This window comes from Culex quinquefasciatus, chromosome 2, assembly GCF_015732765.1.
Source record: "Culex quinquefasciatus strain JHB chromosome 2, VPISU_Cqui_1.0_pri_paternal, whole genome shotgun sequence".
NCBI lineage: Eukaryota > Metazoa > Arthropoda > Insecta > Diptera > Culicidae > Culex > Culex quinquefasciatus.
Genome location: NC_051862.1, coordinates 163,722,789 through 163,747,364, shown reverse-complemented (window position 1 = coordinate 163,747,364; position 24,576 = coordinate 163,722,789). Strand labels below are relative to the sequence as shown.

The 24,576-nt window shown below is 38.1% G+C and overlaps 1 protein-coding gene across 4 annotated transcripts in view; it reads left to right on the top strand.

Annotated features, from left to right (window-relative positions):
- The window catches only part of LOC6053570 (frizzled-4), a 68,048-nt gene that overhangs the window by 23,866 nt on the left and 19,606 nt on the right, over nt 1-24,576 (top strand). For all 4 annotated transcript variants that reach the window (XM_038254224.1, XM_038254223.1, XM_038254225.1 and 1 more), the window contains one exon: nt 11,903-12,096. In XM_038254224.1, coding sequence (XP_038110152.1) covers nt 11,903-12,096 — 194 coding nt within the window. The remainder of the gene's footprint in view (nt 1-11,902; nt 12,097-24,576) is intronic.

Sequence of the window (24,576 nt, the reverse complement as noted above, 5' to 3'; positions counted from 1 at the left end):
GCAGAGAGGATTCTGAGAACGGATCACATTTCAGAGAATCTACAGGGGAGGAAGGATGCGTGGACATACCGTACCAAACGCTCCGATTTATGATTGCATGTTGTGTTTGGTGTGTCTAGTGTGCGGTTATACAATAATATATAATACAAACATAATATAAAATAGAATATAATGTAATTGGAAAGTCCTCACCAAGTTCCTCGATGATGTTACTTTTCCTATTTGAGTCGTTCCTCTCTAGACTCAAAGATGAGATGAAGCAACGTTTGCAGTGCTATCTTGCGTCACCGGAAAGTTAGCGCAACAGCTACACCCTTCGATCACGCTAATTTTGCTATTTTTCACGTTTTTCAACCCGTTTCGTATACAGCGTCGTCCAATCAACCAAACCAAATTTCCAAGACTATTATTACACTCATCTCCCCTAAACACCAGAAGTCTGCCACGAATACAAAAAAGTCTGCAAATCGACGGTAAACACACTGGTCAAAGTGACGCTTGTGACGTTCGTTCGTTTTGACATTTTGGCTCTTTTATCCGCACACGTTCCCAGAATCAAGATGGGACGTGAAAATTACGAAACCGAATGATCGGTGCAGTACAAAAACCAAGAACATATTTGGGCACATTCTAAACAACAACGAAACGCCTTATTTAAACTCATGCAAATTTCCAGCCTGCGGTGTCATCGTCCAACCAAACATGCACTCAATGAGTGCCATTCTCAGCTGTTCGCTCTTGCCAACAGACACCAACACACTATCCGTTCTCACTCTCACTCTCTTCTTTAATCTCTTCGAAACGTCAAACACCACGAGCATCATCGAAAACAATTTTATCGAAAATCACTATAAAAACACTTTTTTTCAACTAAACTTTATCATCTCTGCATAGATGCCATCGTCATGAATCGAATGACACTAGTTTGGCTTGGCTGAAACTTAATTTTCAACCAAATAAACGCGATTTTTTCCCCGAACAACGCGACGACGTGTGGTGCACGTTCGACTTCTCTTATCCAACCCTGCCAATCAAAGCCTTCTTGGATATTTTTATTAATCAATTTTCAATAAAAATACCTTAAAATTGGGCGATCAATCAGGACAGAAAGAACTTTTTTCAAAAAACATCACATTAAAATAGTTAAAGAAGTAGGGGAAATATACCCTTTCTAATCAAAAACCTATCTTCGTCATATGGAGAGTTTGATGCTTGATTAAAGCTCCAAAAATACCATTTAGGCTATAACTTACCAGCACAGCACCGCCTCGAGTTAGCACGCAAATTTATGCCATTTACTAGCCAAAAAGATCAAATTTAATGCACTTTTTATCATAATTTCTATTTTTGGGTAAGATGAGAGTTTAACTGCTTAACGAAAGACGCCATCAATATCTTTTCACTCGCGCTAACGATTTCAAAGCGCTTAAGATATAAAATTGCTTCCAACTACCGGCAACATGTTCTTTTGATCATTAGTTAGTCACTCACTTGAAAAATAATTCCGAATCATGTAAATAATAAGCAAGCGCTGTCACAAAAACAAACGCGCCAAGTATTTTGACGTTTGAATTTTGACGACCCATTCCAATCGAAGGCTGAAGAAAACCGAGCAAGAAGCGAAGGCAAATAAAGAACAAAGGGTGGCCACCAACACCACCAGCAGCGCCTGTAGGAGTGAGCCAGCGATGCCAGAAAATTTTCTCTATAAATGCTACATTTCGTGAGTGTTTGCTTAAAATTTTGCCACAAATGGCAGCACTAAGCAGACCCAAAAGGGCGCTGGAAGAAAAATAGAACTAAGCTGAAAAAAGAAAAATGGGCGTGGCCCAGTGTATTCTCGTCTGATTAGAAGACATTTGGGAAATATTTTTTTGTTAATGCTTGTTAAAGGAATAGAATAACTTTTAGTAATAGTGAAAATAAACAGAAATGTTTACAAAAAGTTGCTCTACTCGTTGGTATAATTGGTTTTAGTAAATTTCAAGGAGCAGTCCAGATTATCTAGCATCATTTAAGGTGAAGTCGTTGATCATTTTCGAAGAAAATTGATCATCACTATAAAATATGCTGTATTAAATTCAATTTAACGAATTTCAGCACCAAAAGGAATCAGCATGTGCCGGTTGTTGCCATCTTGAAGCCACTGAAGGATTTTTTGATCTAAATCAATTGTGCTTCAAAATTTATATAATTTTGTGGCAAAGTCATTGACGTCTTAGTTGGCAATCATTGATTAATGACGATTTCCATAACTTTACAGGGAATGGGATAATCGTTACCAAAAGGAATCAGCATGTGTAGGGCACTATTCTAAACAACTTGTTGAAGGAATTTTGTCAAAATATTGAAAGCGACGCAAAATGTATATCTTTGAACGAAAAATCATGACAATGATGGAAGTCTTCACGTTAAACACAACCGCTTATTAGGCTTAAAATGGGTATATTTCCCCTGGGTAAAATAAAATAGTTTCGCAAAAACATTTTTTTACCATTTCATTTTGTTTTCGAGAGAGATTTGAAATTTGATTTTTTAAGTTAATGATTGCTAATGATGCTAATTTTTTAAGCTAATGAGCTAATGAACAACTATGTGTTTACAACCCATTTTTTATTCAATTTACAAAATTATGGACTTTAGTTTAAATTTTAATTTATATATATATATATATATATATATATATATATATATATATATATATATATATATATATATATATATATATATATATATATATATATATATATATATATATATATATATATATATATATATATATATATATATATATATATATATATATATATATATATATATATATATATATATATATATATATATATTTATTTTATATTTGGCATGATTTTGAGTTAAAATCAAGAATGGATACTAACTGATACCGGTTGTTTAAACCGGTTAAACCGAATTGATTCAATTTCATTAATTAAAGGTTGTAGAGATTACCTAAAAATAAAAAAAAAAACATGGCCTATGAAATGGTTTGTTGTTCCAACCGGGAATTGTTGCAAACTTGTACCAGTAATATCAACCGGCACAACAAAATCGGTTCAGTCGCATAAATGGTTTTTGGTACAAACACGGAAATGATGCAAATTGAGTCCAGACTTGATTATCCGAAGGTTTTTGTTGATCTTCGGAAAATCGTTTACAAAAATTGTTTATACGTAAGACTTAAATAATGTTTACGCTGATCGGCAGCGAAATTATAGGAAAATATTGGAGCGTAAATTTAACAAAAAATACATAACTAAATTGTTAGTTAGTTGTCTTTATCGACCCTTTCAACCATAAACTTTGGTTAAGCTTGGGTACTAAATTGTCTGATGAACACTGTTTTCACCTTCACCTCATAACTATCTCTCAAATTATATTGTGGCAGGAAAAACCTTGTCCCTAAATCGTTCACATCACGTTTCCATTTTGAACCCCGAGCACGTCGAATTCCAACAATGGCTAATCCCAAACATGTTGCCGCCCCCATAGGACACAACACAAACGTGACAATGTCAAATTTACAAATCGTTTAAATTGTCGGCAAACGTTTGTGACGGCCGTCACACACAAAAGTCCTGTCAAAAGAGGATGTGGAACTTTGTCATGTCCCGACAAACTTTCTTTGAAAAAAAAAAATGAAATAAAAAAGGATGACGAAAACGACCTTGCTGGAACCACCGCCGCCGCCGCAGGAAGTTTCTTCGGCTACGCCGTTTGGCACCGAAAAACAAACAAATTTCTCCTCATCCTAATCTATCATTCCTAATTATGGACAAGCAAACAAGCGAACCTCACTTCGGAAATTCTAAGCGACGAACCCGCAGTCGCTGGGCAAACACATGGGCCTCTCTCGTTAGTATTGGTGCGTCGGAAACGCCGCCGGATCGTGTCTAAGAAAATTGGAAGGCCAACGTGGGTTAACAAGAGGCCACGACAGCACCACGAGAGAGAAAATGAGGACCCTGAAAAAAAAAACAGTGACTTAAGGGAAGCAACAAGAAGACAGAGGCAAAAAGTTGGACTCGGAATCGGACTACAACAACGTGTTATTACTGGGTCGAACTGTGTTTTTGTCTCACTATCTATCTCTGTCTGATGCTGACCCGTTGTTGTTGTTGTCCGTGATTCTTGGGATGTGTCCCTTTCTTTCCTCGGGGGCTTTGCACGCGGCCAGGGGTCTGTGCGCAGAACGAAGGTTTTTTTTCGTTCCGCAGTTGGACGACTTGCTGGCTCTGGCTGGGTGTACTGCAATGAAATATGCACAACCAAATGAGATGGGGCATGGTTTCGAGTTCTGGGACAATTTGATAATTCCAAAATGAAGCCCTCAAATCTCGCACTGGTAACAACAATTCAAAATTTGACTTTTTAACACCCTTGCAAAAAAAGTTTGTCTTTTTTATCTTTTAGTTTTTTTTTAATTGAATTTGTCTTGGTTAGTTTTTTTTCCTGTGAAAAAGTAAAAAAAGTGACTATTTTGGAAACTTAAACTGGCGTGATTATCTTTTACCAATAATGTGTTTAATTTTTTTCCGGAGAATTCTTATATTTTTTAATTGATAGACAATTTTTACTTAAGAAAAAATTGAATGGACACCATGCTATGAAATGATGCGATGATTCCAAAGATTTTATTCCCAGCATGAGAGAGCTTGAAAAGGTTAGCAAGCAGTGCAGATCAGAAATGGCTACTCTTTCTAGTTTCATTGAATATTCAGAATAAGAGAAAAAACATCAAACTATAGCTCCAGCGCTCTGACAACTTTACGCGACCATTCATCGGCTACAACAGCGGGAAAACAAACGCGACGATCTTTGGCCCGGAGTCGTCGTTCGACATAATAAAAACCGAACGAAGTTAAACAATGATCCGCCCCGCAGGAGATGGGCCCAGGAAATACGCGCGGTGCAAAACGAGCCGAGATAACCCACGAAAGGAATAATTTTCCTATAAATTTATATTTCGTTCGAACGGGGGGCTCCAACAACGGCGATCTTCACCGTCTCGACGATCGTGACTCCGAGAAGGGGTCCAGGTCGGGCGCAAAACGAAATCAACCGAGCCGGGCGAGCACGATGAGGGGCGTAACCTGTTGATGGCCGTTGTTAGTTCCAGAATAATGACGACCGGCGAGCCCTGTCCGTGGCGGGTCCATCCCAAGAAGCAGTGGCCCGGGGAGAGCTCCTCGTGCATAGGCTAGGCTCCTCCGTTGTAATTAATTTGAACAAGCCATTTCAAAAATCCCGTTTTCGATGGGGTGGGGGACCCCCAATCAGGGAGGGAGGGACCACTCTTGAAGAGAGTTATTGCGCCTTGGCATCGATGGGCTTGTTAACGTCGATCATCGACACCCACACGAAAAAGAAAAACGAGATGGGCACCGCTGGATTGTTACGTGGAGCGCGCGGTTTCGAAAGTGGAGATCCCAAGTATGTTTGCGGTACTAATGATCTGACCGCCGAGTGTGTGTCCGACCTTAAGAGACCCTTGAGAATCCACCAAACAATCGATCGTCCGCGAGTCGCGGTTCGGAATGTAATCACTTTTGACAGTATTTCCCTGTGCTGCTGCGCGGAGGAAAGTCAAGTCGAAAGTGTTAAAATCAACAACCGGGATTATTTCCAGAGTTCTGAACTTCGAATTCTAGAAGGAAAACATAAAAATAAACCAACCGCGAACCCTGCTGATGTGGTTGGTGGCTTTGGTGCGGTTAGCTCTGGCAGCCAGGTATGCCGTGTGGAACCTTAAGGCAGGAGGGAGAGACCGCTGGAATTGAGAAATGGACAGAACGAAAGAAGTAATCAAGAGGCGATTATAAGCGAAGGCTGGCAGGGAGGAAGAAGACTGCGAGGAAGAACACCTTTTTAAAGGTGATGGAGAATAAGATGCAGAACTTGGTGATGGAACATGGATGTAGTTGGAAGGAATTGGTGACAATGTCAATTTAAATTTAAACTTTCAATTAATAATTTACACTCATTGCATTCAGTCAATTCAGAACTAGACTGCTCGAAAACCCATCTAAAATATCACACTATAATGAACAATAAAAAAAACGTTGATTTTTGGCAAGCAGAAATGTTTGAAAAGTTCGTACATTGTAAAAGCACTTGTTTATACATTCTTAAATATCAGGCTTGATAAAAATAAAAATATTTTTAATGAAAAGAACAGAAAATTTCAATATAGTTGCATTTGAGCAGTTCTATGAGATTTCGGTCATTCCATTTTTTTTTGTATCTTTTGATCCGACTGAAATTTTTTTGGTGCCTTCGGTATGCCCAAAGAAGCCATTTTGCATCATTAGTCGATTAGGTGTCTTCGGCAAAGTTGTAGGTATGGATACGGACTACACTGGAAAAAATGATACACGGTTAAAAAAATAGGTGATGTTTTATTTAACTTTTTGTCACTAAAACTTGATTTGCAAAAAAAAAAAAACACTATTTTTATTTTGTTTTTCATTATCTGATTTGTTTTAGGAGACATCAAATGCCAACTTTTCTGAAATTTCTAGGTTGTGCAAAAAATCATTGACCGAGTTATGAATTTTTGAATCAATACTGATTTTTTCAACAAATCGAAATATTGGTCGCAAAAATTTTTCAACTTCATTTTTCGATGTAAAATCAAATTTGCAATCAAAAAGTACTGTAGTGAAATTTTGATAAAATGCGCCGTTTTCAAGTTAAATCCATTTTCAGGAGACTTTTCTGAAAATAGTCGCAGTTTTTCTTTTTTTTAAATTAGTGTCTATGTTTGCTCACTTTTGAAAAAAAAATATTTTTGAAAGCTAGTGTTTTGGCAAATCAAGTTTTTGCGACAAAAAGTTAAATAAAAAATCACCAATTTTTTTTACCGTGTATCATTTTTTTCCAGTGAAGTCCGTATCCATACCTACAACTTTCCCGAAGACACCAAATCGATCAAAAAATTCTTTCAAAAGATACAGATTTTTGAATTTTCATACATCATTTTTGTAGGGACAGCTGCCAAATTTGTATGGAAAATTATATGGACAAACTAATGATGCAAAATGGCTTCTTTGGGCATACCAAAGGCACCAAAAAAGTTTCAGCCGGATTAAAAAATACAAAAATTAAAATTGAAGAAAAAATACCGTTTTCGTAGAGAATTGCTCATTTGTTATTTAACATTAAAATTCAACCAAAAATTACCAAGATATTGTCAAATGAGAAAAAAAAAGAATCATTAGCTGCTTAACACTTTTTAAAGAAGTTTTTTTTTCATGTTTTATGCACATTTGAAAATTAACTCTGTTTTTTAATTTACACATCAAATCATATGAATAAACATCATAATAATCCGAAAGTTTAGCAAAAAAATGCTAATTTACATCTCCAAAACACTAGCCTGCAAAATATAATATATTTTTTCAACATTAACCAGAATAAATTTAATAAAAAAACAAAAATTTAAGGGAATTTGAATTTTGAGACCACAAAAAATATTTCCGCGGAAAAAAAAAATTGAAATTGTTTTGAGGAACTTGAAAAGGTTGATGGTAATTTATTCGAATTTCAAAGTATTTTATTTACAGTCCAGACTCGATTATCTGAAGCCTCTATTATTGAAGTTGGATTATCCGAAGTTCGATTGTCCGAAGGTTAGTTAGGACTTCGGATAATCGAATCACGAACAAAAAAAAAATATCTCTTACTTTTAACATCAAATTCGAGTTCTGCGATTTATTTTTAGGCAAAAATCAAAAAAAAAAAGAAAAAGAAAAAAAAGGCGTTATTCGCTTATCCGAAAAGGAATTTTGCTAAGGCCTTCGGATAATCAAGTCTGGACTGTATTAATTTTTTGAAATGGTTGTTTTGCTATTAATATTAAATATTGTTGAAAACGATAATTATTGAAAGTCAACTGTTTTCGTGTATAATTGATATTAAAAAATTTGAAAACTTTTTTTATTACAAGGTTGTTAAAATTCCTATTGATTTGCTTGAATTCAAAAATTTTAATTGAAAAATATCTCGTTGACTTTCAATATTACAAAACTAAACTGTTGTGAAGCTTCTTGTCTCGTTTTTTGTCTTCTATAACGTATATTTAAGGAATGTTGTAGGGGGACAGGGGGTAACATGCACCCCCTAAGGTAAAACTGTGAATTCTCAACCATAACAGCATTTCTGTGAAAGAATTTCCTTAGATGTTCATAAATAACTATTATTCTACGTCATCCAATTGAAAAAAGTCTTTAAAAACCTCAAAATTGTTTAAAAATAGCAGATTTTTTTTAAAATTAGCACCGCAACATTGGGGCAAAATGCACTACAACAACGGGGCAAAATGCACCACAAAATTGGGCAAAATGCACTGGGTAAAAGCAGTTTTCACTAGTCACCACTAGATGACACCGCTGTTTTTACAAAGGAGCTTCACATTGGTGCATTTTGCCCCGACCACGCTTTTTGCATAAAATTTAATCAAAAAAGCATTTTTTGATGTTTTTGGACTACAGAAAAATGAAGATTATGGCAAAAAATATATACCTTAACACTTACAATAACAATAAATGCTTTTTATATTGTCCAAAAATCGCAATGAAAGTTCAATGAAAATTAGATGAAAACACAACATTTTAAAGTTTTGCAAATAACTTAAGCTGTTTTTAAACCACGATGCTCAATTTTTTCCAGCATGGTTTAGCAGTGTTAAGCTTACAATTTTGATGATTTTTTCCCCGGAAAATTCTTTAAAATACCGAGAAAAGCAGGGGGTGCATTTTGCCCCGGCGGTGCATATTACCCCCTCTCCCCCTAATTTGAACCTGTATTGTTGAAAAGATAAATAAAATACACTCAACCCCCGGTGGTTGGTCACATTTTTGTTTGACACTTTTTTAGTTTGTTGGGCAAAGTCAAAATAAAAAGTGACGAACCGTCACTTTTTACACGGCGCTCACGCACACTATCAAAACAAACGTTTGGTAGTGTGTGTGAAATCCGTGTAAAAAAAAGTGTCAAACTAAAAAGTGACCCCGTTCGTTTGACAACAGTTGGTGTCATAACTCATTCTTTGGAGAATTGTTTAAGCTTTCAACAATTGACAAACCATAAATGATTTCAACCCTGGTGCATCCCAACACCCTCGAACCATCGCCTGGTGCAAAAAAGCAGTTTGCAGCAGCATTCAGCACCACACAACTCTTCAAAATATTTGACGCTTGTTGATATTTTAGCAATTTGGCATGCAGTTTAACTTTGCAACGGTGTCCCGGGCAATACTGCTGCGGCGGTGGGTAATCCCTTGCATCATTTTTTGTGGCCACTTTGTGCCTGATTAAAATCGACGCTGGACCATTTTCGGTGCCGCCGAGATGACTTTTCTCGCACCTCGGATTCGGATATGATTCGGTGAAGTGAGAAAAATATTTGGATTTTGATAAGCATCTACAGCCGGGCGTTTGGTTCGTGATCAAAGCCTAACTCACGGGAGATCTATTTCAGATTAGGAGAGCATTGTAAAAAACTGTATATTGGGAAAGTCATTATTCCCCTAAACTACGCCAAATGATCGACACAATACGGAATGTGTTCGAGGGGCGAGATGGGGCTGAAATGATAAATCATTCGAACAGGTCCGTTGATTTCCAAATTGAGCGTAAGATCTGAGGCCGGCCGCGCCAGGGCCTCGAGTTGTACGCGGGGAGGCCGGAGCGTTGTCAAAAATATAAATGATTAATTTTTCATTCCCGAGAAAGAAGCGAAAAGAGCAAGGCGGTTCGGTTACGAGGTTGGACTTGAGGGGGAATCTGTAATTTCCACTTCACATTCCCGGCTGGATTGGTTCATCGAAGAAGTGATCGGGGAAGCCGCAAAGGGGTGCGCGCTCTGCGCGAAAGAATGAGAATCAGACGCAGCGATGTTTGGGTGGAGTGGTATCTGAAAACAAGAAACACCTTTACTACCAAACTCGACGGAATAAAACAAGGCAAACACAATTTGGATCCCCATTTATCATCGCGTAAATTAAGAAAACACGAGAAAACACGCCGTAATCAGGAGGAGGACGAGCCTCAGCGCACTCCGAAATGGGAAAGGCCGAGTTGGATAGTATCTCAATTTTTTGTTCGATCCTCAAAGCGGTTTAATTACAGCGGAGATCTGCGTGCGTGAGGCAACGCGCGACCCATTTGGTCGCGGCGGACAATTTAGATGTGAACTAGCAGATATGGAGGGAACGCACCTTGTTTGGGAGTTGTCGATTGGGGTGGATGAGGCGTTTCTTGGCAGTCGATTGTGGCAGAAATCTTTCAAAACTAGTAGTTTTAGGGAGCCATTACACTACCGCAGACAAACAAACAAACTCGCACTTTTTGACAGTTTGCCAGTTTGGCTTCTTTGTTTGTTTGCCTGGATTTGTTTATATAAACGTCAGCCTGCATACATTTAGCCTTGTTTGCGAGTTTGGCAAACTTTCAAACACGACAAAGTGCGAGTTTGTTTGTTTGTTTGCGGTAGTGTAATGGTTCCTTTTCTAAACTCTATCAGTCAGAGGTGGAAAAGTTTCGCATCGCGAGGCAATCAAAACACGATTTTCTTCAAAAGTCTCAATTTATAGCGGAGTAGTTCACCACAGTCTTCATTGAAAAAGATCATTGAATAATCTCATTACATTTTTTTAGGGTGAGAACAGTTCACTTTTGAGTGAACCATCATTCGTTCTTCACGTGAACAAAGTTCACGAACGACTCTCAACGATGATCGCGAAACAGTTTCTTTTACGATGAAGTATAAACTTTTCACTGGTGAGAGTCTACCCTAGCCAAACATCGATATTCCCCGTTGTTCAGGGCTGACACTCCATCGCTGATATCGGCGATACACTCCGACAGCAGCAGCGACTTGATGAGCTGAAACGAGCCGCAACGGGTTCTCGGATATCGCTGCTGCTGCTGCTCGTCGGTGAAAATGACTGACATGTTTGTCCCACCATCAACAACCGGGCTCGCGGCCCTGTCTCAAGTGGTTCCGAGCGGCCTGGTATTTATCATTTCGAGAGCTGTCAAAGATGACAAATTGGACTGCGCGCGCGCTAGGTTGATAAAGCTGGGTCGAGTCCGAATTGACGCCGTTAGGTTATTGATATGGGACGCGAAGATTGGACCGATTGTGGCGGGGTGTCGTTCGTGGATTGGACATTATTTCGGGATATTGATCGTACTCCATATTCATGAAGTTAACAAGTTACGTTCCCCTTTCAAACTGGGACCAGTGGGATCGAGGCGTACCGGTTCTTACATGATCATCACGCCCGACACTGATTTACGCGCGTAGCAAGAAAATTAATTTAATCGCTCAACGATTTATGGCCAGGCCCCCACCGAGTACCGACAAGTACAACGCGACTCGAAGGGGGAGGACTAAGACTAATCGGCCGATTCAAGAGGTGCGGGCTGCTTTATTCTAAACTAAAACAAGGCGGAAATGAGCTGAGAATGAAAACGATAGATTATCCAATAAATTAGAGCCGCGTTCGCCGCCGAACCCAGTTGGATGCCATCAGCAGGTTCCGAAATAGAGCGCGCGCGCGATCAGGGATCGTGTGTTGATGGATGAAATTAATTAGGAACTATTAAGATCGGAAACGGACGCATTCCGAGTGAGACGTAAATATTTGAAGCGTTTTTTCGTTACCGCTACTTATTAAAACAGGTCGTGGGGGCGGCTCGTAAATCTACCTCCACTCGAAGCGGATCACTAATCGACTTATCTCGGCCGAACCTAATTAAGCGCAGACGGTTTCGACGCAGCTATCTTATCAGCGAACAACTGCTTTTAGTTGATGTTTGAGTACAATTGTGCGACTAAACTAATTATGTCTTGTTATTTCTGTGTTTTTTTTTTGTTACAGGTGGGCGATCCTCTGCTTGCGGTGGAGCAAATCCGTGCGCCGACTGTTGAACACCGAGCTGAACGGTGATCCGCACGCGGAAAAGTCGGAATCGTCGTGCAACACGCTGTTTCAGCTGGCGGCTTGGGGACTGCCGGCGCTGCAAACCGTTGTGGTGTTGGTAGTACGGCTAGTGGACGCCGATGAGCTGTTTGGTAAGTCCCGTAGAATACTTGAACAATAACCACAGACTTATGTCTAAACGGTCTAAGTTGATGTTTACTACCATCTAGTCTCATAAAACCAGTAAGATCAGTTCTGTGACAACTCGTTGATCTCTTAGGACTCAAATTGATTCAAGTTCCCCCTAAAACTAATCCGCGTGTACAAGCAACTCAATCATCCTCTCTGTTCGTTGAACTGTAACGGGTACACCACTTTAATTGCTTAGGTGGCAAAACAGCGGCACATTACACGTTGTTGGTACACACCGTACAGATGAGCCCGTTTTATGTTGCTTAGCCGTACGAAGCAACGACGACGACCCGATCTAATAAAACCGCTCCTCCGCATCGTCCGCGCGCCCATCACACCCGCCAGTTGCTATAAATCACGGTGTGATAAGTGAACTCTCCACCGCGGCTTGAGTCAATATCTGCACACGGCCACAGCCGTAAGATCTCTGTGTTTACGTATGCTGCCTAAGAAGTCTCAACGGCAGGTTCCAGCGGACCGCCAAAGTCACGCGGCTGCATAAATAGTTCAACCCCCGTGTTCGTTTTTAGGAGCCGGGTAACCTGCGTCTTGGGGGGGCCCGGCGAGAGGGACATTAAAAACGACATTTATTTAAAACTAACCGGTGTGTGTGTTTGGCCGGGCTTCGGAGTACACGTAGAAAGTCCGGTGCATGGCATCGCCTCAAATAAGGCAGACGCGCACGGAAATTTAATGAGCTGCCGGTTGACGACGGAACATGCTGCTGGTGCTGCCTTTTTCGGGGATTTCGGAGTTCTCAAACGAGCGAGGTGCATTTCTTTGGTAAACATACATATTCAACGCGATGGGCTTCCACGAAAAAAAAAGCGAAATAAAACGAGACCCCAGGTATTTGACATGCTAGTTAAGCCTGCACGGGAAAGGTGCTGAAGATAAGTGAGCGTGTTTCCAAATGTTTGTCATTTGTTTGAAGAATGATAAAAAGAGTTTTCGGGTGCCGGGTGCGTTTACTGCCGAGTTTACTTTGGGAGTACCAATGGCCAAACAGCGGTGCATTATGCCTGATTTACTTGGTTTAGCGAGCAAGAAATGTTTAAAAATGCTCAATTCTCAATTGCCACTGAAACTTTCAATCTAATTTTGTTTGAAATTGTTATTTTTTCGGTTTTAGTAAACACAAAAAAAATGTTTTAAACGATTGAACTGATAATTTTATTCAAACGTTATGTTTTTTTTAAACATTTGTTCACTGTTTTAGAAAATAATAATGATGGCAGCGAGAAACATAGTTGGAAAAGCTGAATGCAATATTTTCTTTTCAGGGGTCACATAAATGTAAATCGACGAAAATATCTGGGTTCGACCCAGAAGTTCCCTGTGGCATTTTTCGAGACGAGATTTGTCTGATCGGGACCATCCACAAACCACGTGGACACTTTTTTGGAATTCTCAACCCCCCCCCCCCCCCATCGTGGACAATTTCCATACAAATAAAATCTTTTTTGTATGGAGCGTGGACAATCGCCGAATCCCCCCCTCCTAAGTTGTCCACGTGGTTTATGGATGGTCCCATCACGCCTTTCGTCAGACGGGGAAGTAAATGTTGGCAACGGTCTAACCTAGAGGTTAGGTCGTTAGCTCAGTCCAGGGGTAGGAGTCGTCTCCCTGGGTCTAGCCTCGGTGGAGTCACTAGTAGGCAGTTGGACTATCAATCCAAAGGTCGTCAGTTTGAATCCCGGGGTGGATGGAAGCTTAGATGTAAAAAGAGGTTTGCAATTGCCTCAGTAATCAAGCCTTCGGACACCTTGTTCCGAGTAGGATTCTCCCTTCCTCTCTTTTTACCAAAAATGGGTATATGAGTGGTTGCATCATTTTTTTAGATCCAGAAAAAAAGAACACAATGTATAACTTATGTGGTCATAACTCGAGACAGGGTTGCCAGATCTTCAATGTTTTGGACTCATTGGAAAGGCCTTTCAATTACCTAACCAACGATTGGTCGGATGATGGATCCGGACATAGTTTACATACATTTAAGTGAGATCCGGCTTCAAAAAAGTACATAAATATCACTTAAGTGGTCATAACTCGAGACAGGGTTGCCAGATCTTTAATGTTTTGGACTCATTGGAAAGGCCTTTCAATTACCTAACCAACGATTGGTCGGATGATGGATCCGGACATAGTTTACATACATTTAAGTGAGATCCGGCTTCAAAAAAGTACATAAATATCACTTAAGAGGTCATAACTCGAGACAGGGTTCCCAGATCTTCAATGTTTTGGACTCATTGGAAAGGCCTTTCAATTACCTAACCAACGATGGGTCGGATGATGGATCCGGACATAGTTTACATACATTTAAGTGAGATCCGGCTTCAAAAAAGTACATAAATATCACTTAAGTGGTCATAACTCGAGACAGGGTTGCCAGATCTTCAATATTTTGGACTCATTGGAAAGGCCTTTCAATTACCTAACCAACGATAGGTCGGATGATGGATCTGGACATAGTTTACATACATTTAAGTGAGATCCGGCTTCAAAAAAGTACATAAATATCACTTAAGAGGTCATAACTCGAGACAGGGTTGCCAGATCTTCAATATTTTGGACTCATTGGAAAGGCCTTTCAACTACCTAACCAACGATGGGTCGGATGATGGATCCGGTCATAGTTTACATACATTTAAGTGAGATCCGACTTCAAAAAAGTACATAAATATCACTTAAGTGGTCATAACTCGAGACAGGGTTGCCAGATCTTCAATGTTTTGGACTCATTGGAAAGGCCTTTCAATTACCTAACCAACGATGGGTCGGATGATGGATCCGGACATAGTTTACATACATTTAAGTGAGATCCGGCTTCAAAAAGTACATAAATATCACTTAAGTGGTCATAACTCGAGACAGGGTTCCCAGATCTTCAATGTTTTGGACTCATTGGAAAGGCCTTTCAATTACCTAACCAACGATGGGTCGGATGATGGATTGAGATCCGGGTATTTGTGAAAACACATTTTTATGCATAACTTTTGAACTACTTATCGAAACTTCAAACAATTCAATAGCGATGTATGGGACCCTAAACCAAGTCGAATCCAACTGGTTCGATCAAAATCGGTTCAGCCAGTGCTGAGAAAACTCAGTGAGAATTTTGGTCACATACATACATACACACACACATTCACACACAGACATTTGTTCAGTTTTCGATTCTGAGTAGATATGTATACATGAAGGTGGGTCTAGGAGCTTTTAACAGAAAGTTCATTTTTAGAGCAGGATTATAGCCTTACCTCAGTGAGGAAGGCAAAATGGTTAAATATCATTGAAATTCTGCTGGAATGTAAATTTGTTTCATTTTCTTTGATTAAAACGGTATCACTTTCGTTTCTCCAGTGAACTTCACAATCACCCAAAAACTTGGACTTATCAGAAGCTCGCTTCTTTAATTACATCCAGTAATAAACAAGAGGAAACAAAAACAACAAAAAACCCAACAATCCTCACAAGTCAGTCCCGTTCACCAGCACCTAATCAATCAACTGTTGACAAATCACAAATACGCGACCGCGATGTTTGCGCGCCGTCGTCAGAAAGGCTTTTTATCAAAGCCGACGCGCGTTGCGCGTTTGTCGCCGTCACTCAGCGTAAAATAGTAACAACCCGCCTAAAGTCAAACGTGCTGCTGCGGCACTAATTAAACAGTAGTGCAAATGGTGAAGGGGGGAGGGGCGCACCTCCTCCCCACCAAACCACACCACGGTCACCTGAGCTGATAACGGAAATATGTGCTGTGTTGTTTCTTATCAGTTTGAACTAGGGTTTGAATGAATATCAACACCTTTTACCATGGTGGCACAAATCGGCAGGCAGGTATGTGCACGAGGTTGCCAGAGCTGTTTGCTCTCGGTGGCTTCCAGGTCTTGCCTCATTCCGGACGGGGGAGAAGAAAAATACAAAATAGCAAATGCGCGCGATAAAAAAATAACGGCAATAACATGCAGCAATTGCGATAACACGTGAATCCACTACTGGTTGTTTTATGACTTCTTGGCGCGATATCTAGCCTTATATGCGCCATTTGGATAAACCATTCCCAGGGGGAACGCAACTTCAGCGCAAACCTGGCCAACAGCCAACAATCAAATAGGGGATTAGCAATTTATGGCCCGGGGACAAAGTTGCAGTTATTTGTATTTTGCACTGCCCGGCCACCTTAGCCAAGTTATCAATGAATGATATCAATTTCCAAAACGTTTATTGACTTCCGAAAACCAGCCACACCGTGCTGACCCCAGGATTCTTTGACGTTCCACACATAGATGGAACTCCATACAACCTGTTAGCTCAAAAAGTGGGACGATTGTTCAGTTCTGTCACTGGTATAGTGGAAATTTGTCCACGCTTGTCACAGCCTACTCAGCATCAACAACTGTAAAATTTGAATCTATTATACCTCTTGCAAATTGACAGATCAAAACACGTATACCACTTGTTTGTTGACAGAAGCTTAGATTACAACGATCAATCGTACGGAAATATCTGGAGCAACACGAGAAAAGGGTAGATAAGCATTTTAATAGCTGGAACTATTTCGCAAATTCCGAACCAACAGTTAACTTTTTCTCAAAACTCGATGTGTAAAACAATAGCTCGCCTTCCCAGCTACCTTCTAACGCTGCGGGTTTTGTTAAATAGTGAAATGTTATCTCGGAATTTGCAAAATAGCTCTAGCTCTCAAAATGCTTATGCGTCCTTTTCAAATGTTGCTCCAGAATATAAAGTTGGAAAATCATGAGAGTATTCAGTAAAACTCACACAAAAGTACCATGCGTAATTCAAGCATTCATTCATTAAATGAAGGAGTTTATGATGCTTTGGTGACGCGATTTCTTTGCTAATGATTCAATTTGTATGCTCTTCCTCAACAATTAAAGCTCTCCCTCGTGATTCACTGATAGACGATGGGTTAATGACGTCGTTGATTTGAAAATTGAGAGGAACAGATTTTAGAGCTGCGAATCCCCTCCTCTTCCCATATGTTTGTTCGATGTCAAAGAATTCAAGCCATGCACTACCTAAATACCTGTTTGCAATCGAATAAAAAGATGAGCCATGATATCTGAAAATGCAGTTTTTAATGCACAGTTTTTCCGGCATTTTTGAGCAGGAAAGGTTAAAGAATCGCAAAAACAAACGGCCAACACGAGAGGCAAAACGAAAATTCAAATCATGGAGTGCTGTGATTTTGTTTACTTGAGGCAATGTTTCAGTATACCAGTTTTGATCGGACGAGGGGTCAATGCATATTTCATGTAGCCGGTGCATGATTAAGTAAAATTATCAACGAAGATTTAACTTAAAACATTAGAAGCATGATTTAAAAAAATTATCGAAAAAGGATAAAATTTGGAATATAAGAAAACTAGCTAGAAAATTAAAATTTGGTTGTGAGTGATACAAATGCATATTCCGGCATTGCAACGTCACGAAATTTTCCACTTTTTTGTGAAATATGTCTCGTATGATATTAAAACCAGTTCCAAATATAAATTTTATTACAGGTTCGGATTGGAAATTGAATTTTCTACAAGAAGTGAATATGGAAGTCTTTTTTAAGTCGAACTTTTCATTTGCCACATCGATCACTCCGTGACGATGCAACGGAGTGAGAAATAATTAAAATATAAGTCCTATCAGTCGAAATGGGTCGTTTTTGTCGCTAGAGAATGTGTCATATGCATGTAGCATAAAATTATGAAAAATATCTCGAATAATATTATGAACAACAATCGAACAAATGATATTCTGCGCTACTATAAGCGTTTTTAAGAGATTGGGCACAAAAAAAGAAAATAGAATTAGAATAAAATTGTGATCAACAAATGGGACCAGATTAAAATAAAATAAGGATTACTCACTATCTACATCTACTGACAATAATTATTAAAATCTACAGAAAAACGACAACATCAAGGGATGTGTACTGCCGTTCTACGCATTATTGTCCCATGTCAGTTTTGGACGATTTTGACTTTATGATATTTTCAAGTTTAGTTTGAATAACACTAAATAACACCAAGTCTGTTGGTCCCATCGTAACACTTCTACGCATAATTGTCCCACCAAGTATGTTCTTACACGGAATCATTAGTTTTACTAAGCATTATTTCTTGTTTACCTGTTGTATAGCAAGAGAATCACAAATCTGGATTTTTTTTGAAAAGGTCCTATAAACCAAATTTTCATTTTTTGCTTTTTGGGTGTTTTGAATACCCCTGACTCAAGGCGGTTCTAAAAACACCCAAAAAGCAAAAATTGAAAATTTGGTTTATTGGACCTTTTCAAAAAAACTCCAGAAATAAGGGTGATAAAATGCTAACTAGGGTGATTAGGGACACACAGGGCGAAAAGGAACCCACGGGACAATTATGCGTAGAAACACAGAAATCCGTCGAAAAATTTCAATCGCGTTTTTTTCAGTTGCCCTTTTTTGAACATGGGACAGTTATGCGTAGAACGGCAGTGTATGTGTGTGAGAAATTGTCCAAGGCATTGTGCACATTGAAATCAATAATCGTAATCGGCTATGACATTATTTGGCTGGCCGAAAACATTGTTTTCAAATGAGGCAAGTTTTGTAATAAGAGTTCTGTTGAAAATGCTGTTTAAGTTTAACTGCACGCCGAATTACTGCTAAGTCAACATTATGTTCTCGATGGAAATAAATGCTGTTATCATAATTAAAAATAATTTTCCACTTTTTATAATTTTATGAAATTTGAAATATTCTAATTACATGCACTATGGACGACCCGTCGATGCAAAACTGTCATAAAAACTTGTCGAAAAGTTGGAGCTCTCCACCGCTAGAGGCAGCACCGTGCATATCCTCGTTTTTGAACCTGAAGTTCCACGGATGTGCGTTCCATCAATCCATCAATCCAATGTCCAGTAATCAATTAAAGTCACAATCTAACGGCTGCTCGTATCTTAATTGATCGGCCACATCCGGTGAGCGATACCAATGGCCGTTTGAGCGCATATATATACTCAAAAGTCAAATGTGGCCCGCCGCACTTCAATCTATCATGGTCACTCCAAACTCTGTTTGGAGATACATTTAGAATGACGGGTTCGTGCTAAGAGAAGTTGGATAGTTTTGTTGTAATTTGGCATTCTTTATTTTAGGGCAGGGGTGCCCAACCTTTTGGCCCTGCGGGCCAGATCTAATTTTTCTGAAGCAGTGGCGCGCCGGATATAATATTTTAAAAAAGTTGAAAAAGTAAACACTTATTTTAATTTTTTTTATGATTGGGTTCTTTTAAAGTAAGTAAATAGTAGAACTAGTGTTGCAAATAGGATTCATAAATCTTGATTTAAGAATGAAAAACAAAGATAACATTCAAAAATGTGTTTATTTGACTTATAATTTTTGTTTGTTGAAAATTGTATAGTTATTGTTTTTGAAGATTGCAATTAAATACCTTGATATTATTTTTTATTAAAAAAACATTCCAATTTCAACGGTCGTTGCATTTTTTGTAAGTTTAATATCCTCAACACTACTATTTAAAAAAAACCAGTGAGACATAATAAAATTTACAAATAATTTACAAATAAAAACGTTTCTTAATCCACCATTCGGTGGGTGGCGCTTTCCTCACATTTACAAAGTAATAACGAAAATAAGTTTATGAAAAAATATATACTTGATACAGACTTTTCCAGAAAACATGCAGACTCTCATTTGAAGCAATATGGCAACCGCGCGTTTCGCATCTGGCGTGACTCTCGCGACTCTCGCACGTAAACAAAAAGACCCGGCCTTTTGAGGTTATACAAAAAATCACCCTTTTTTGTATCTACAAAAATCTTTTTCTTGGCATAACTTTTTAATTACTTTACTAAACAAAAAATAAAATTTAATAGGGTCTTAGGGGACCCCAAAACGAACAGAATAAGGCGGATCCGGCCAAAAGCGGTTCAGTCAGTTCTGAGATAATCGTGTGGAAAAAAAATCGTGGCTACACACATCCCCACAGACATTTGTTCAGAATTAGATTCTGAGTCGATAGGTATACGTGAAGGTATATCAAGGAGGTGTATTTAAGAAGTTCATTTTTTAGTGATTTTATAGCCTTGCCTCAGTGAGGTGAGGAAGGCAAAACTGTTTGCGTTGTTGTGCACCTTTGTTCAAATATTAAAAAAAATATTTTAAAATGATTTTAAATATACCCTAAATTCAAAAAGTGTAAAAATATATATTTAATCATTTTCAATTCGCTATTCTTCGAAATTCAAAGTTTATGAAAAAATATATTTTGGCTCCGTAATTTCTTGACTCACTTAGAGACATTTTTTAATATTTTAAAAATATTTGCAGCCAGCGATATATTCGAAGTATGAAGCTTTTTAAGCTTTATTTCAAAAAACCTGTATAACTGAAAAGTTGTTCTGAAAAAATGCATTAGTTTTTGTTTACTTATTTTTAAAAAAATGAAAATAGAAAAAAAACACTTTGAAGTAAACACAGTTAAAATTGAAAGAAATTTAAATTCAGTGTCTTTTTGTACGTTTTTAGACAACAATCCAAGTTTTTTCATAAATTTCACTGTTATACGAAATGGATAATTTTGTTTTCGTGCACCAATTTTCAGTTTAGAAATATAAATTATAGAAATTTATTTCAAACGTGAAGAATGTTGTTAAAATATGTTAAAATTTGATCTGAAGATTTTTTTTTAATGCAGCCAATTTATTTATTTTAAATTTCATGAACAGCACAAAGGGCCGGTCATAGAACTATTTTGAAAAGCCGTCGCGGGCCGGATAAAATGGCTTTAAGGGCCGGATCCGGCCCGCGGGCCGGACGTTGGGCAGGCCTGTTTTAGGGGAACAGAATGTAATTCCATCGGGTACCAATTGTTGGGATATGAGCACTTTGATGTTCAATTACAGCTTCTTTACACTTGTAGCACCAACGGGACAAAAACTTACGCGAAGCACCAAGGCCCAGTGTTCGGAATGGCAAAATTAAGTGGAATAAATTGATAACTCCTTAATTTGACGTCCTAGCCAAATGGTGTCTTAGGAAAAGTTGTTGTACTTGATAAGGGCTATCTTTTGAAGTTATTGACATACAGGGTGACGACTTCCCAGGGTGTCAACCAAAATCTAACTTTGTTGGATGACGTTGTAGGGCTTTGGTGTCTTCAGCAAAGTTGTAGAGGAGACGATTTCATGAAAGTTTGTCGAAGGCGTCAAATTTGTAGCTCTTAATCTACTCAAGACATACGCCATTTTTGCAAAAATGGTCCAAAAATGCACTTTTTTGGTGATAACTCAAAATGTTAGCATTTTAGCGGCCTACTTTGTTCTGAAGAGTTGTTTATGACATAAAAATACACATCTTTGCTCAAGACAGCAAAATGTTTTGAGCCTTTACTGAGGAGTTATAACAATTTTGAAGTGATTTTGAGCATAGTTTCAAGTTGATATGTTTTCAAAATGGCGCAATTTGGCGCAAAATCGAACAATGCTCCTGAAAGTACATACTTTCAACTACATTTCCTGAAAATATCTCCATGTCTATTGGTGTTAATTTATAGATATCTTAATATGAATTTGACGGTTTTTCATCAATTTATTTATAGTTTTTACGCGGAATCTAATTGAAAACGTGGTAATATTCGGTAATTTGAAGGGTAAATTGATCGATTTTATGAAAAATATGTTGTTTATGCTTAAAATTATGACACACATTCTAAAATAATGAATAAAAACATGTTTAGCCCAAAAATAATGTAAGTTAAAATTTTAAATATTTTTTCGTATTTAAAATTAGGTATTTCGTTCTATATTTGGTCACTTTAGAAAGATTGTCCTGTTGTTAATAATAGATAATGTATTTTCCATAAAAATCGATCAATTTACCCTTCAAATTACCGAATATTACCACGTTTTCATTTAGATTTCGCGTAAAAACTATAAATAAATTGATGAAAAACCGTCAAATTCAAATTGGGATATCTAAAAATATACACCGATAGACATGGAGATATTTTCAGGAAATGTAGTTGTAAGTGTGTACTATCAACTTGAAAATAGGTTAAAAATCACTTAAAATTGTTATAACTCCTCAGTAAAGGCTCAAAACATTTTGCTGTCTTGGGCAAATATGTGTATTTTTATGTCATAATTAACTCTTCAGAACAAAGTAGGCCGCTAAAATGCTAACATTTTGAGTTATCACCAAAAAAGTGCATTTTGGGCCCATTTTCGTAAAAAATGGCGTATATCTTGAGTAGATTAAGAGCTACAAATTTGACGCCTTCGACAAGCTTTCATGAAATCGTCTCCTCTACAATTTTGCTGAAGACACCAAAGCCCTTCAACGTCATCCAACAAAGTTAGATTTTGGTTGACACCCTGGGAAGTCGTCACCCTGTATGTCAATAACTTCAAAAGATAGCCCTTATCAAGTACAACAACTTTTCCTAAGACACCATTTAGCTAGGACGTCAAATTAAGGAGTTATCAATTTATTCCACTTAATTTTGCCATTCCGAACACTGTGCAAGGGGGTCAAAAAAGTTGGAAATGCAACTTCAACCAACTGTATCTCGACGAAAACTCTACCGATTTGGATGATTCTGGTTGCTTTCGATCCCGAAGGATGTCAAGATTCATCTCCAATAAGGTAGATCCAAAACAGATGCATCTACCATAAGTTGCAATAAAAAAGGTTTTTCTAACTTTTTTTTACAGGGGAGATAAATTCGGCTGAAGTTGCATTTCCAACTTTTTGACCCAATTGGGGCTACAAGTGTTAAAAGCCTTTTCATCTGAAATCAATTTGTATTTCAGACAAATCTAAACCATCCATTTAAAAACTTAATGTTACGATAGTGTCATCAGGTGACGCAATTTCCATTTAAATATTCCCAAATGTGACATTCTCATAGGAATTTCCGTACTCTACGCAGTAAAACATAGTTAAATGAAAGATTTTGCAGAAAAATGGGTAATTTTATATCAGAAACTGGTGAAATTTTTATCAGTTTCTGTTGATTTCACTTTTTACACATTTTAAAGCAGGTAAAAATACTCAAAATGCGTAAAATTCAACCATTAAATTAATGTCGGATCTTAAATTTATTTGAAAGTCCATTCAAACGAGCCATTTATATCGAAGATTTGGTAACCCTATTTTATGTAATTCATGTAAGATATATTTTAAATTGGATTTCTGAAAAATTGATTAATATAGGGTTCAGATCTGTGAGATTAGCCAGCCAAGTTGTTGAAATCAGTCGTTTTTTATTTTGTCAGAATCTTTAAAAATTGAAGAAAATGTACTTTTGGATATATGTTTGTGTCCATAGTATTTCCCCATGAACTCAATCAAACTCAAGAAGCTCACCCTCTTCCAGAAGGGCATCATCTTTCCACACAGGCTGCACAGAATTCCGTTTGAATTCTAGCCGCCTTCAACCACAGCGCGCGCACTGTTTATTTATTATTCGGGGCAATTTATTGTTTGATTTTGTTTGGATAATTAATTTATTCGTTGCTCTGTGCGTGCTGCGAACATTTTTCTCGGACCGACGCGCGAACAAACATGAATTTATGAATTTAGACGAGATGAAAAAAAAGCAAAGCAAAACCACGCACCTTTCGCTTGCGTGATTTTGGGCCACGGGCGGGATTCCGGATCTTGGCCAGAATTGACCAGAGAGAACCATAAATTAACCGTGAAATAAATTACTTCAAATTTGTAACACACACACATGTTCGAGCGTGACCAGATGGGTGAAGGGAATGTTTTTTTTTTGCAAAATCTTACTCAAAACGAAAATCTATTTTTCAAAACTCAATTTAGATAAGAGAGCAACAGAAGCAAAGTAGCAAATAAAACATAACTTTTTGAGAAAAAGAGATATAGAAGATAACAGAGCCAAAACTATAAAAAAAACACAATAATCACGATTAGAGTTAACAAACTTAACCGTTTTCAAAGTTTCGTCTGCACTAGTTCAGACTGGTTTGCGCTGAAATTGCGCACCTTGACCAGCAAAATGCCCATGTTTAGCAAAGCCAATTGGCACCTTCTTACCTCCTAAACCGGGCTCGGGATAGGTTTACGATTTTTCGCGCATGAGGAAATTAATCACTCAATTAGACAGTGGAAAAATAAACCATTTCCTCTCTCTCGCGCGCGCTCGTGAAGATTTGAGAAAACCCATGCAGCAAACGTAGACGCAAAGAAATCTGGATAATTGATTCCAAACAAACTCACTAAGTTGATAATGCATGGAAAACAAAAATCCGATGGCGAGGTTTTCAAGCCGGGCGATGATGGAAACGAAGCACACACACACACGTGTGCTACTGCTGCAGTAATTTATTGTTACGCGTATACGCCTTATTGGTTTGGAAAACATGAAAAGTGTATGTGATTTCACATT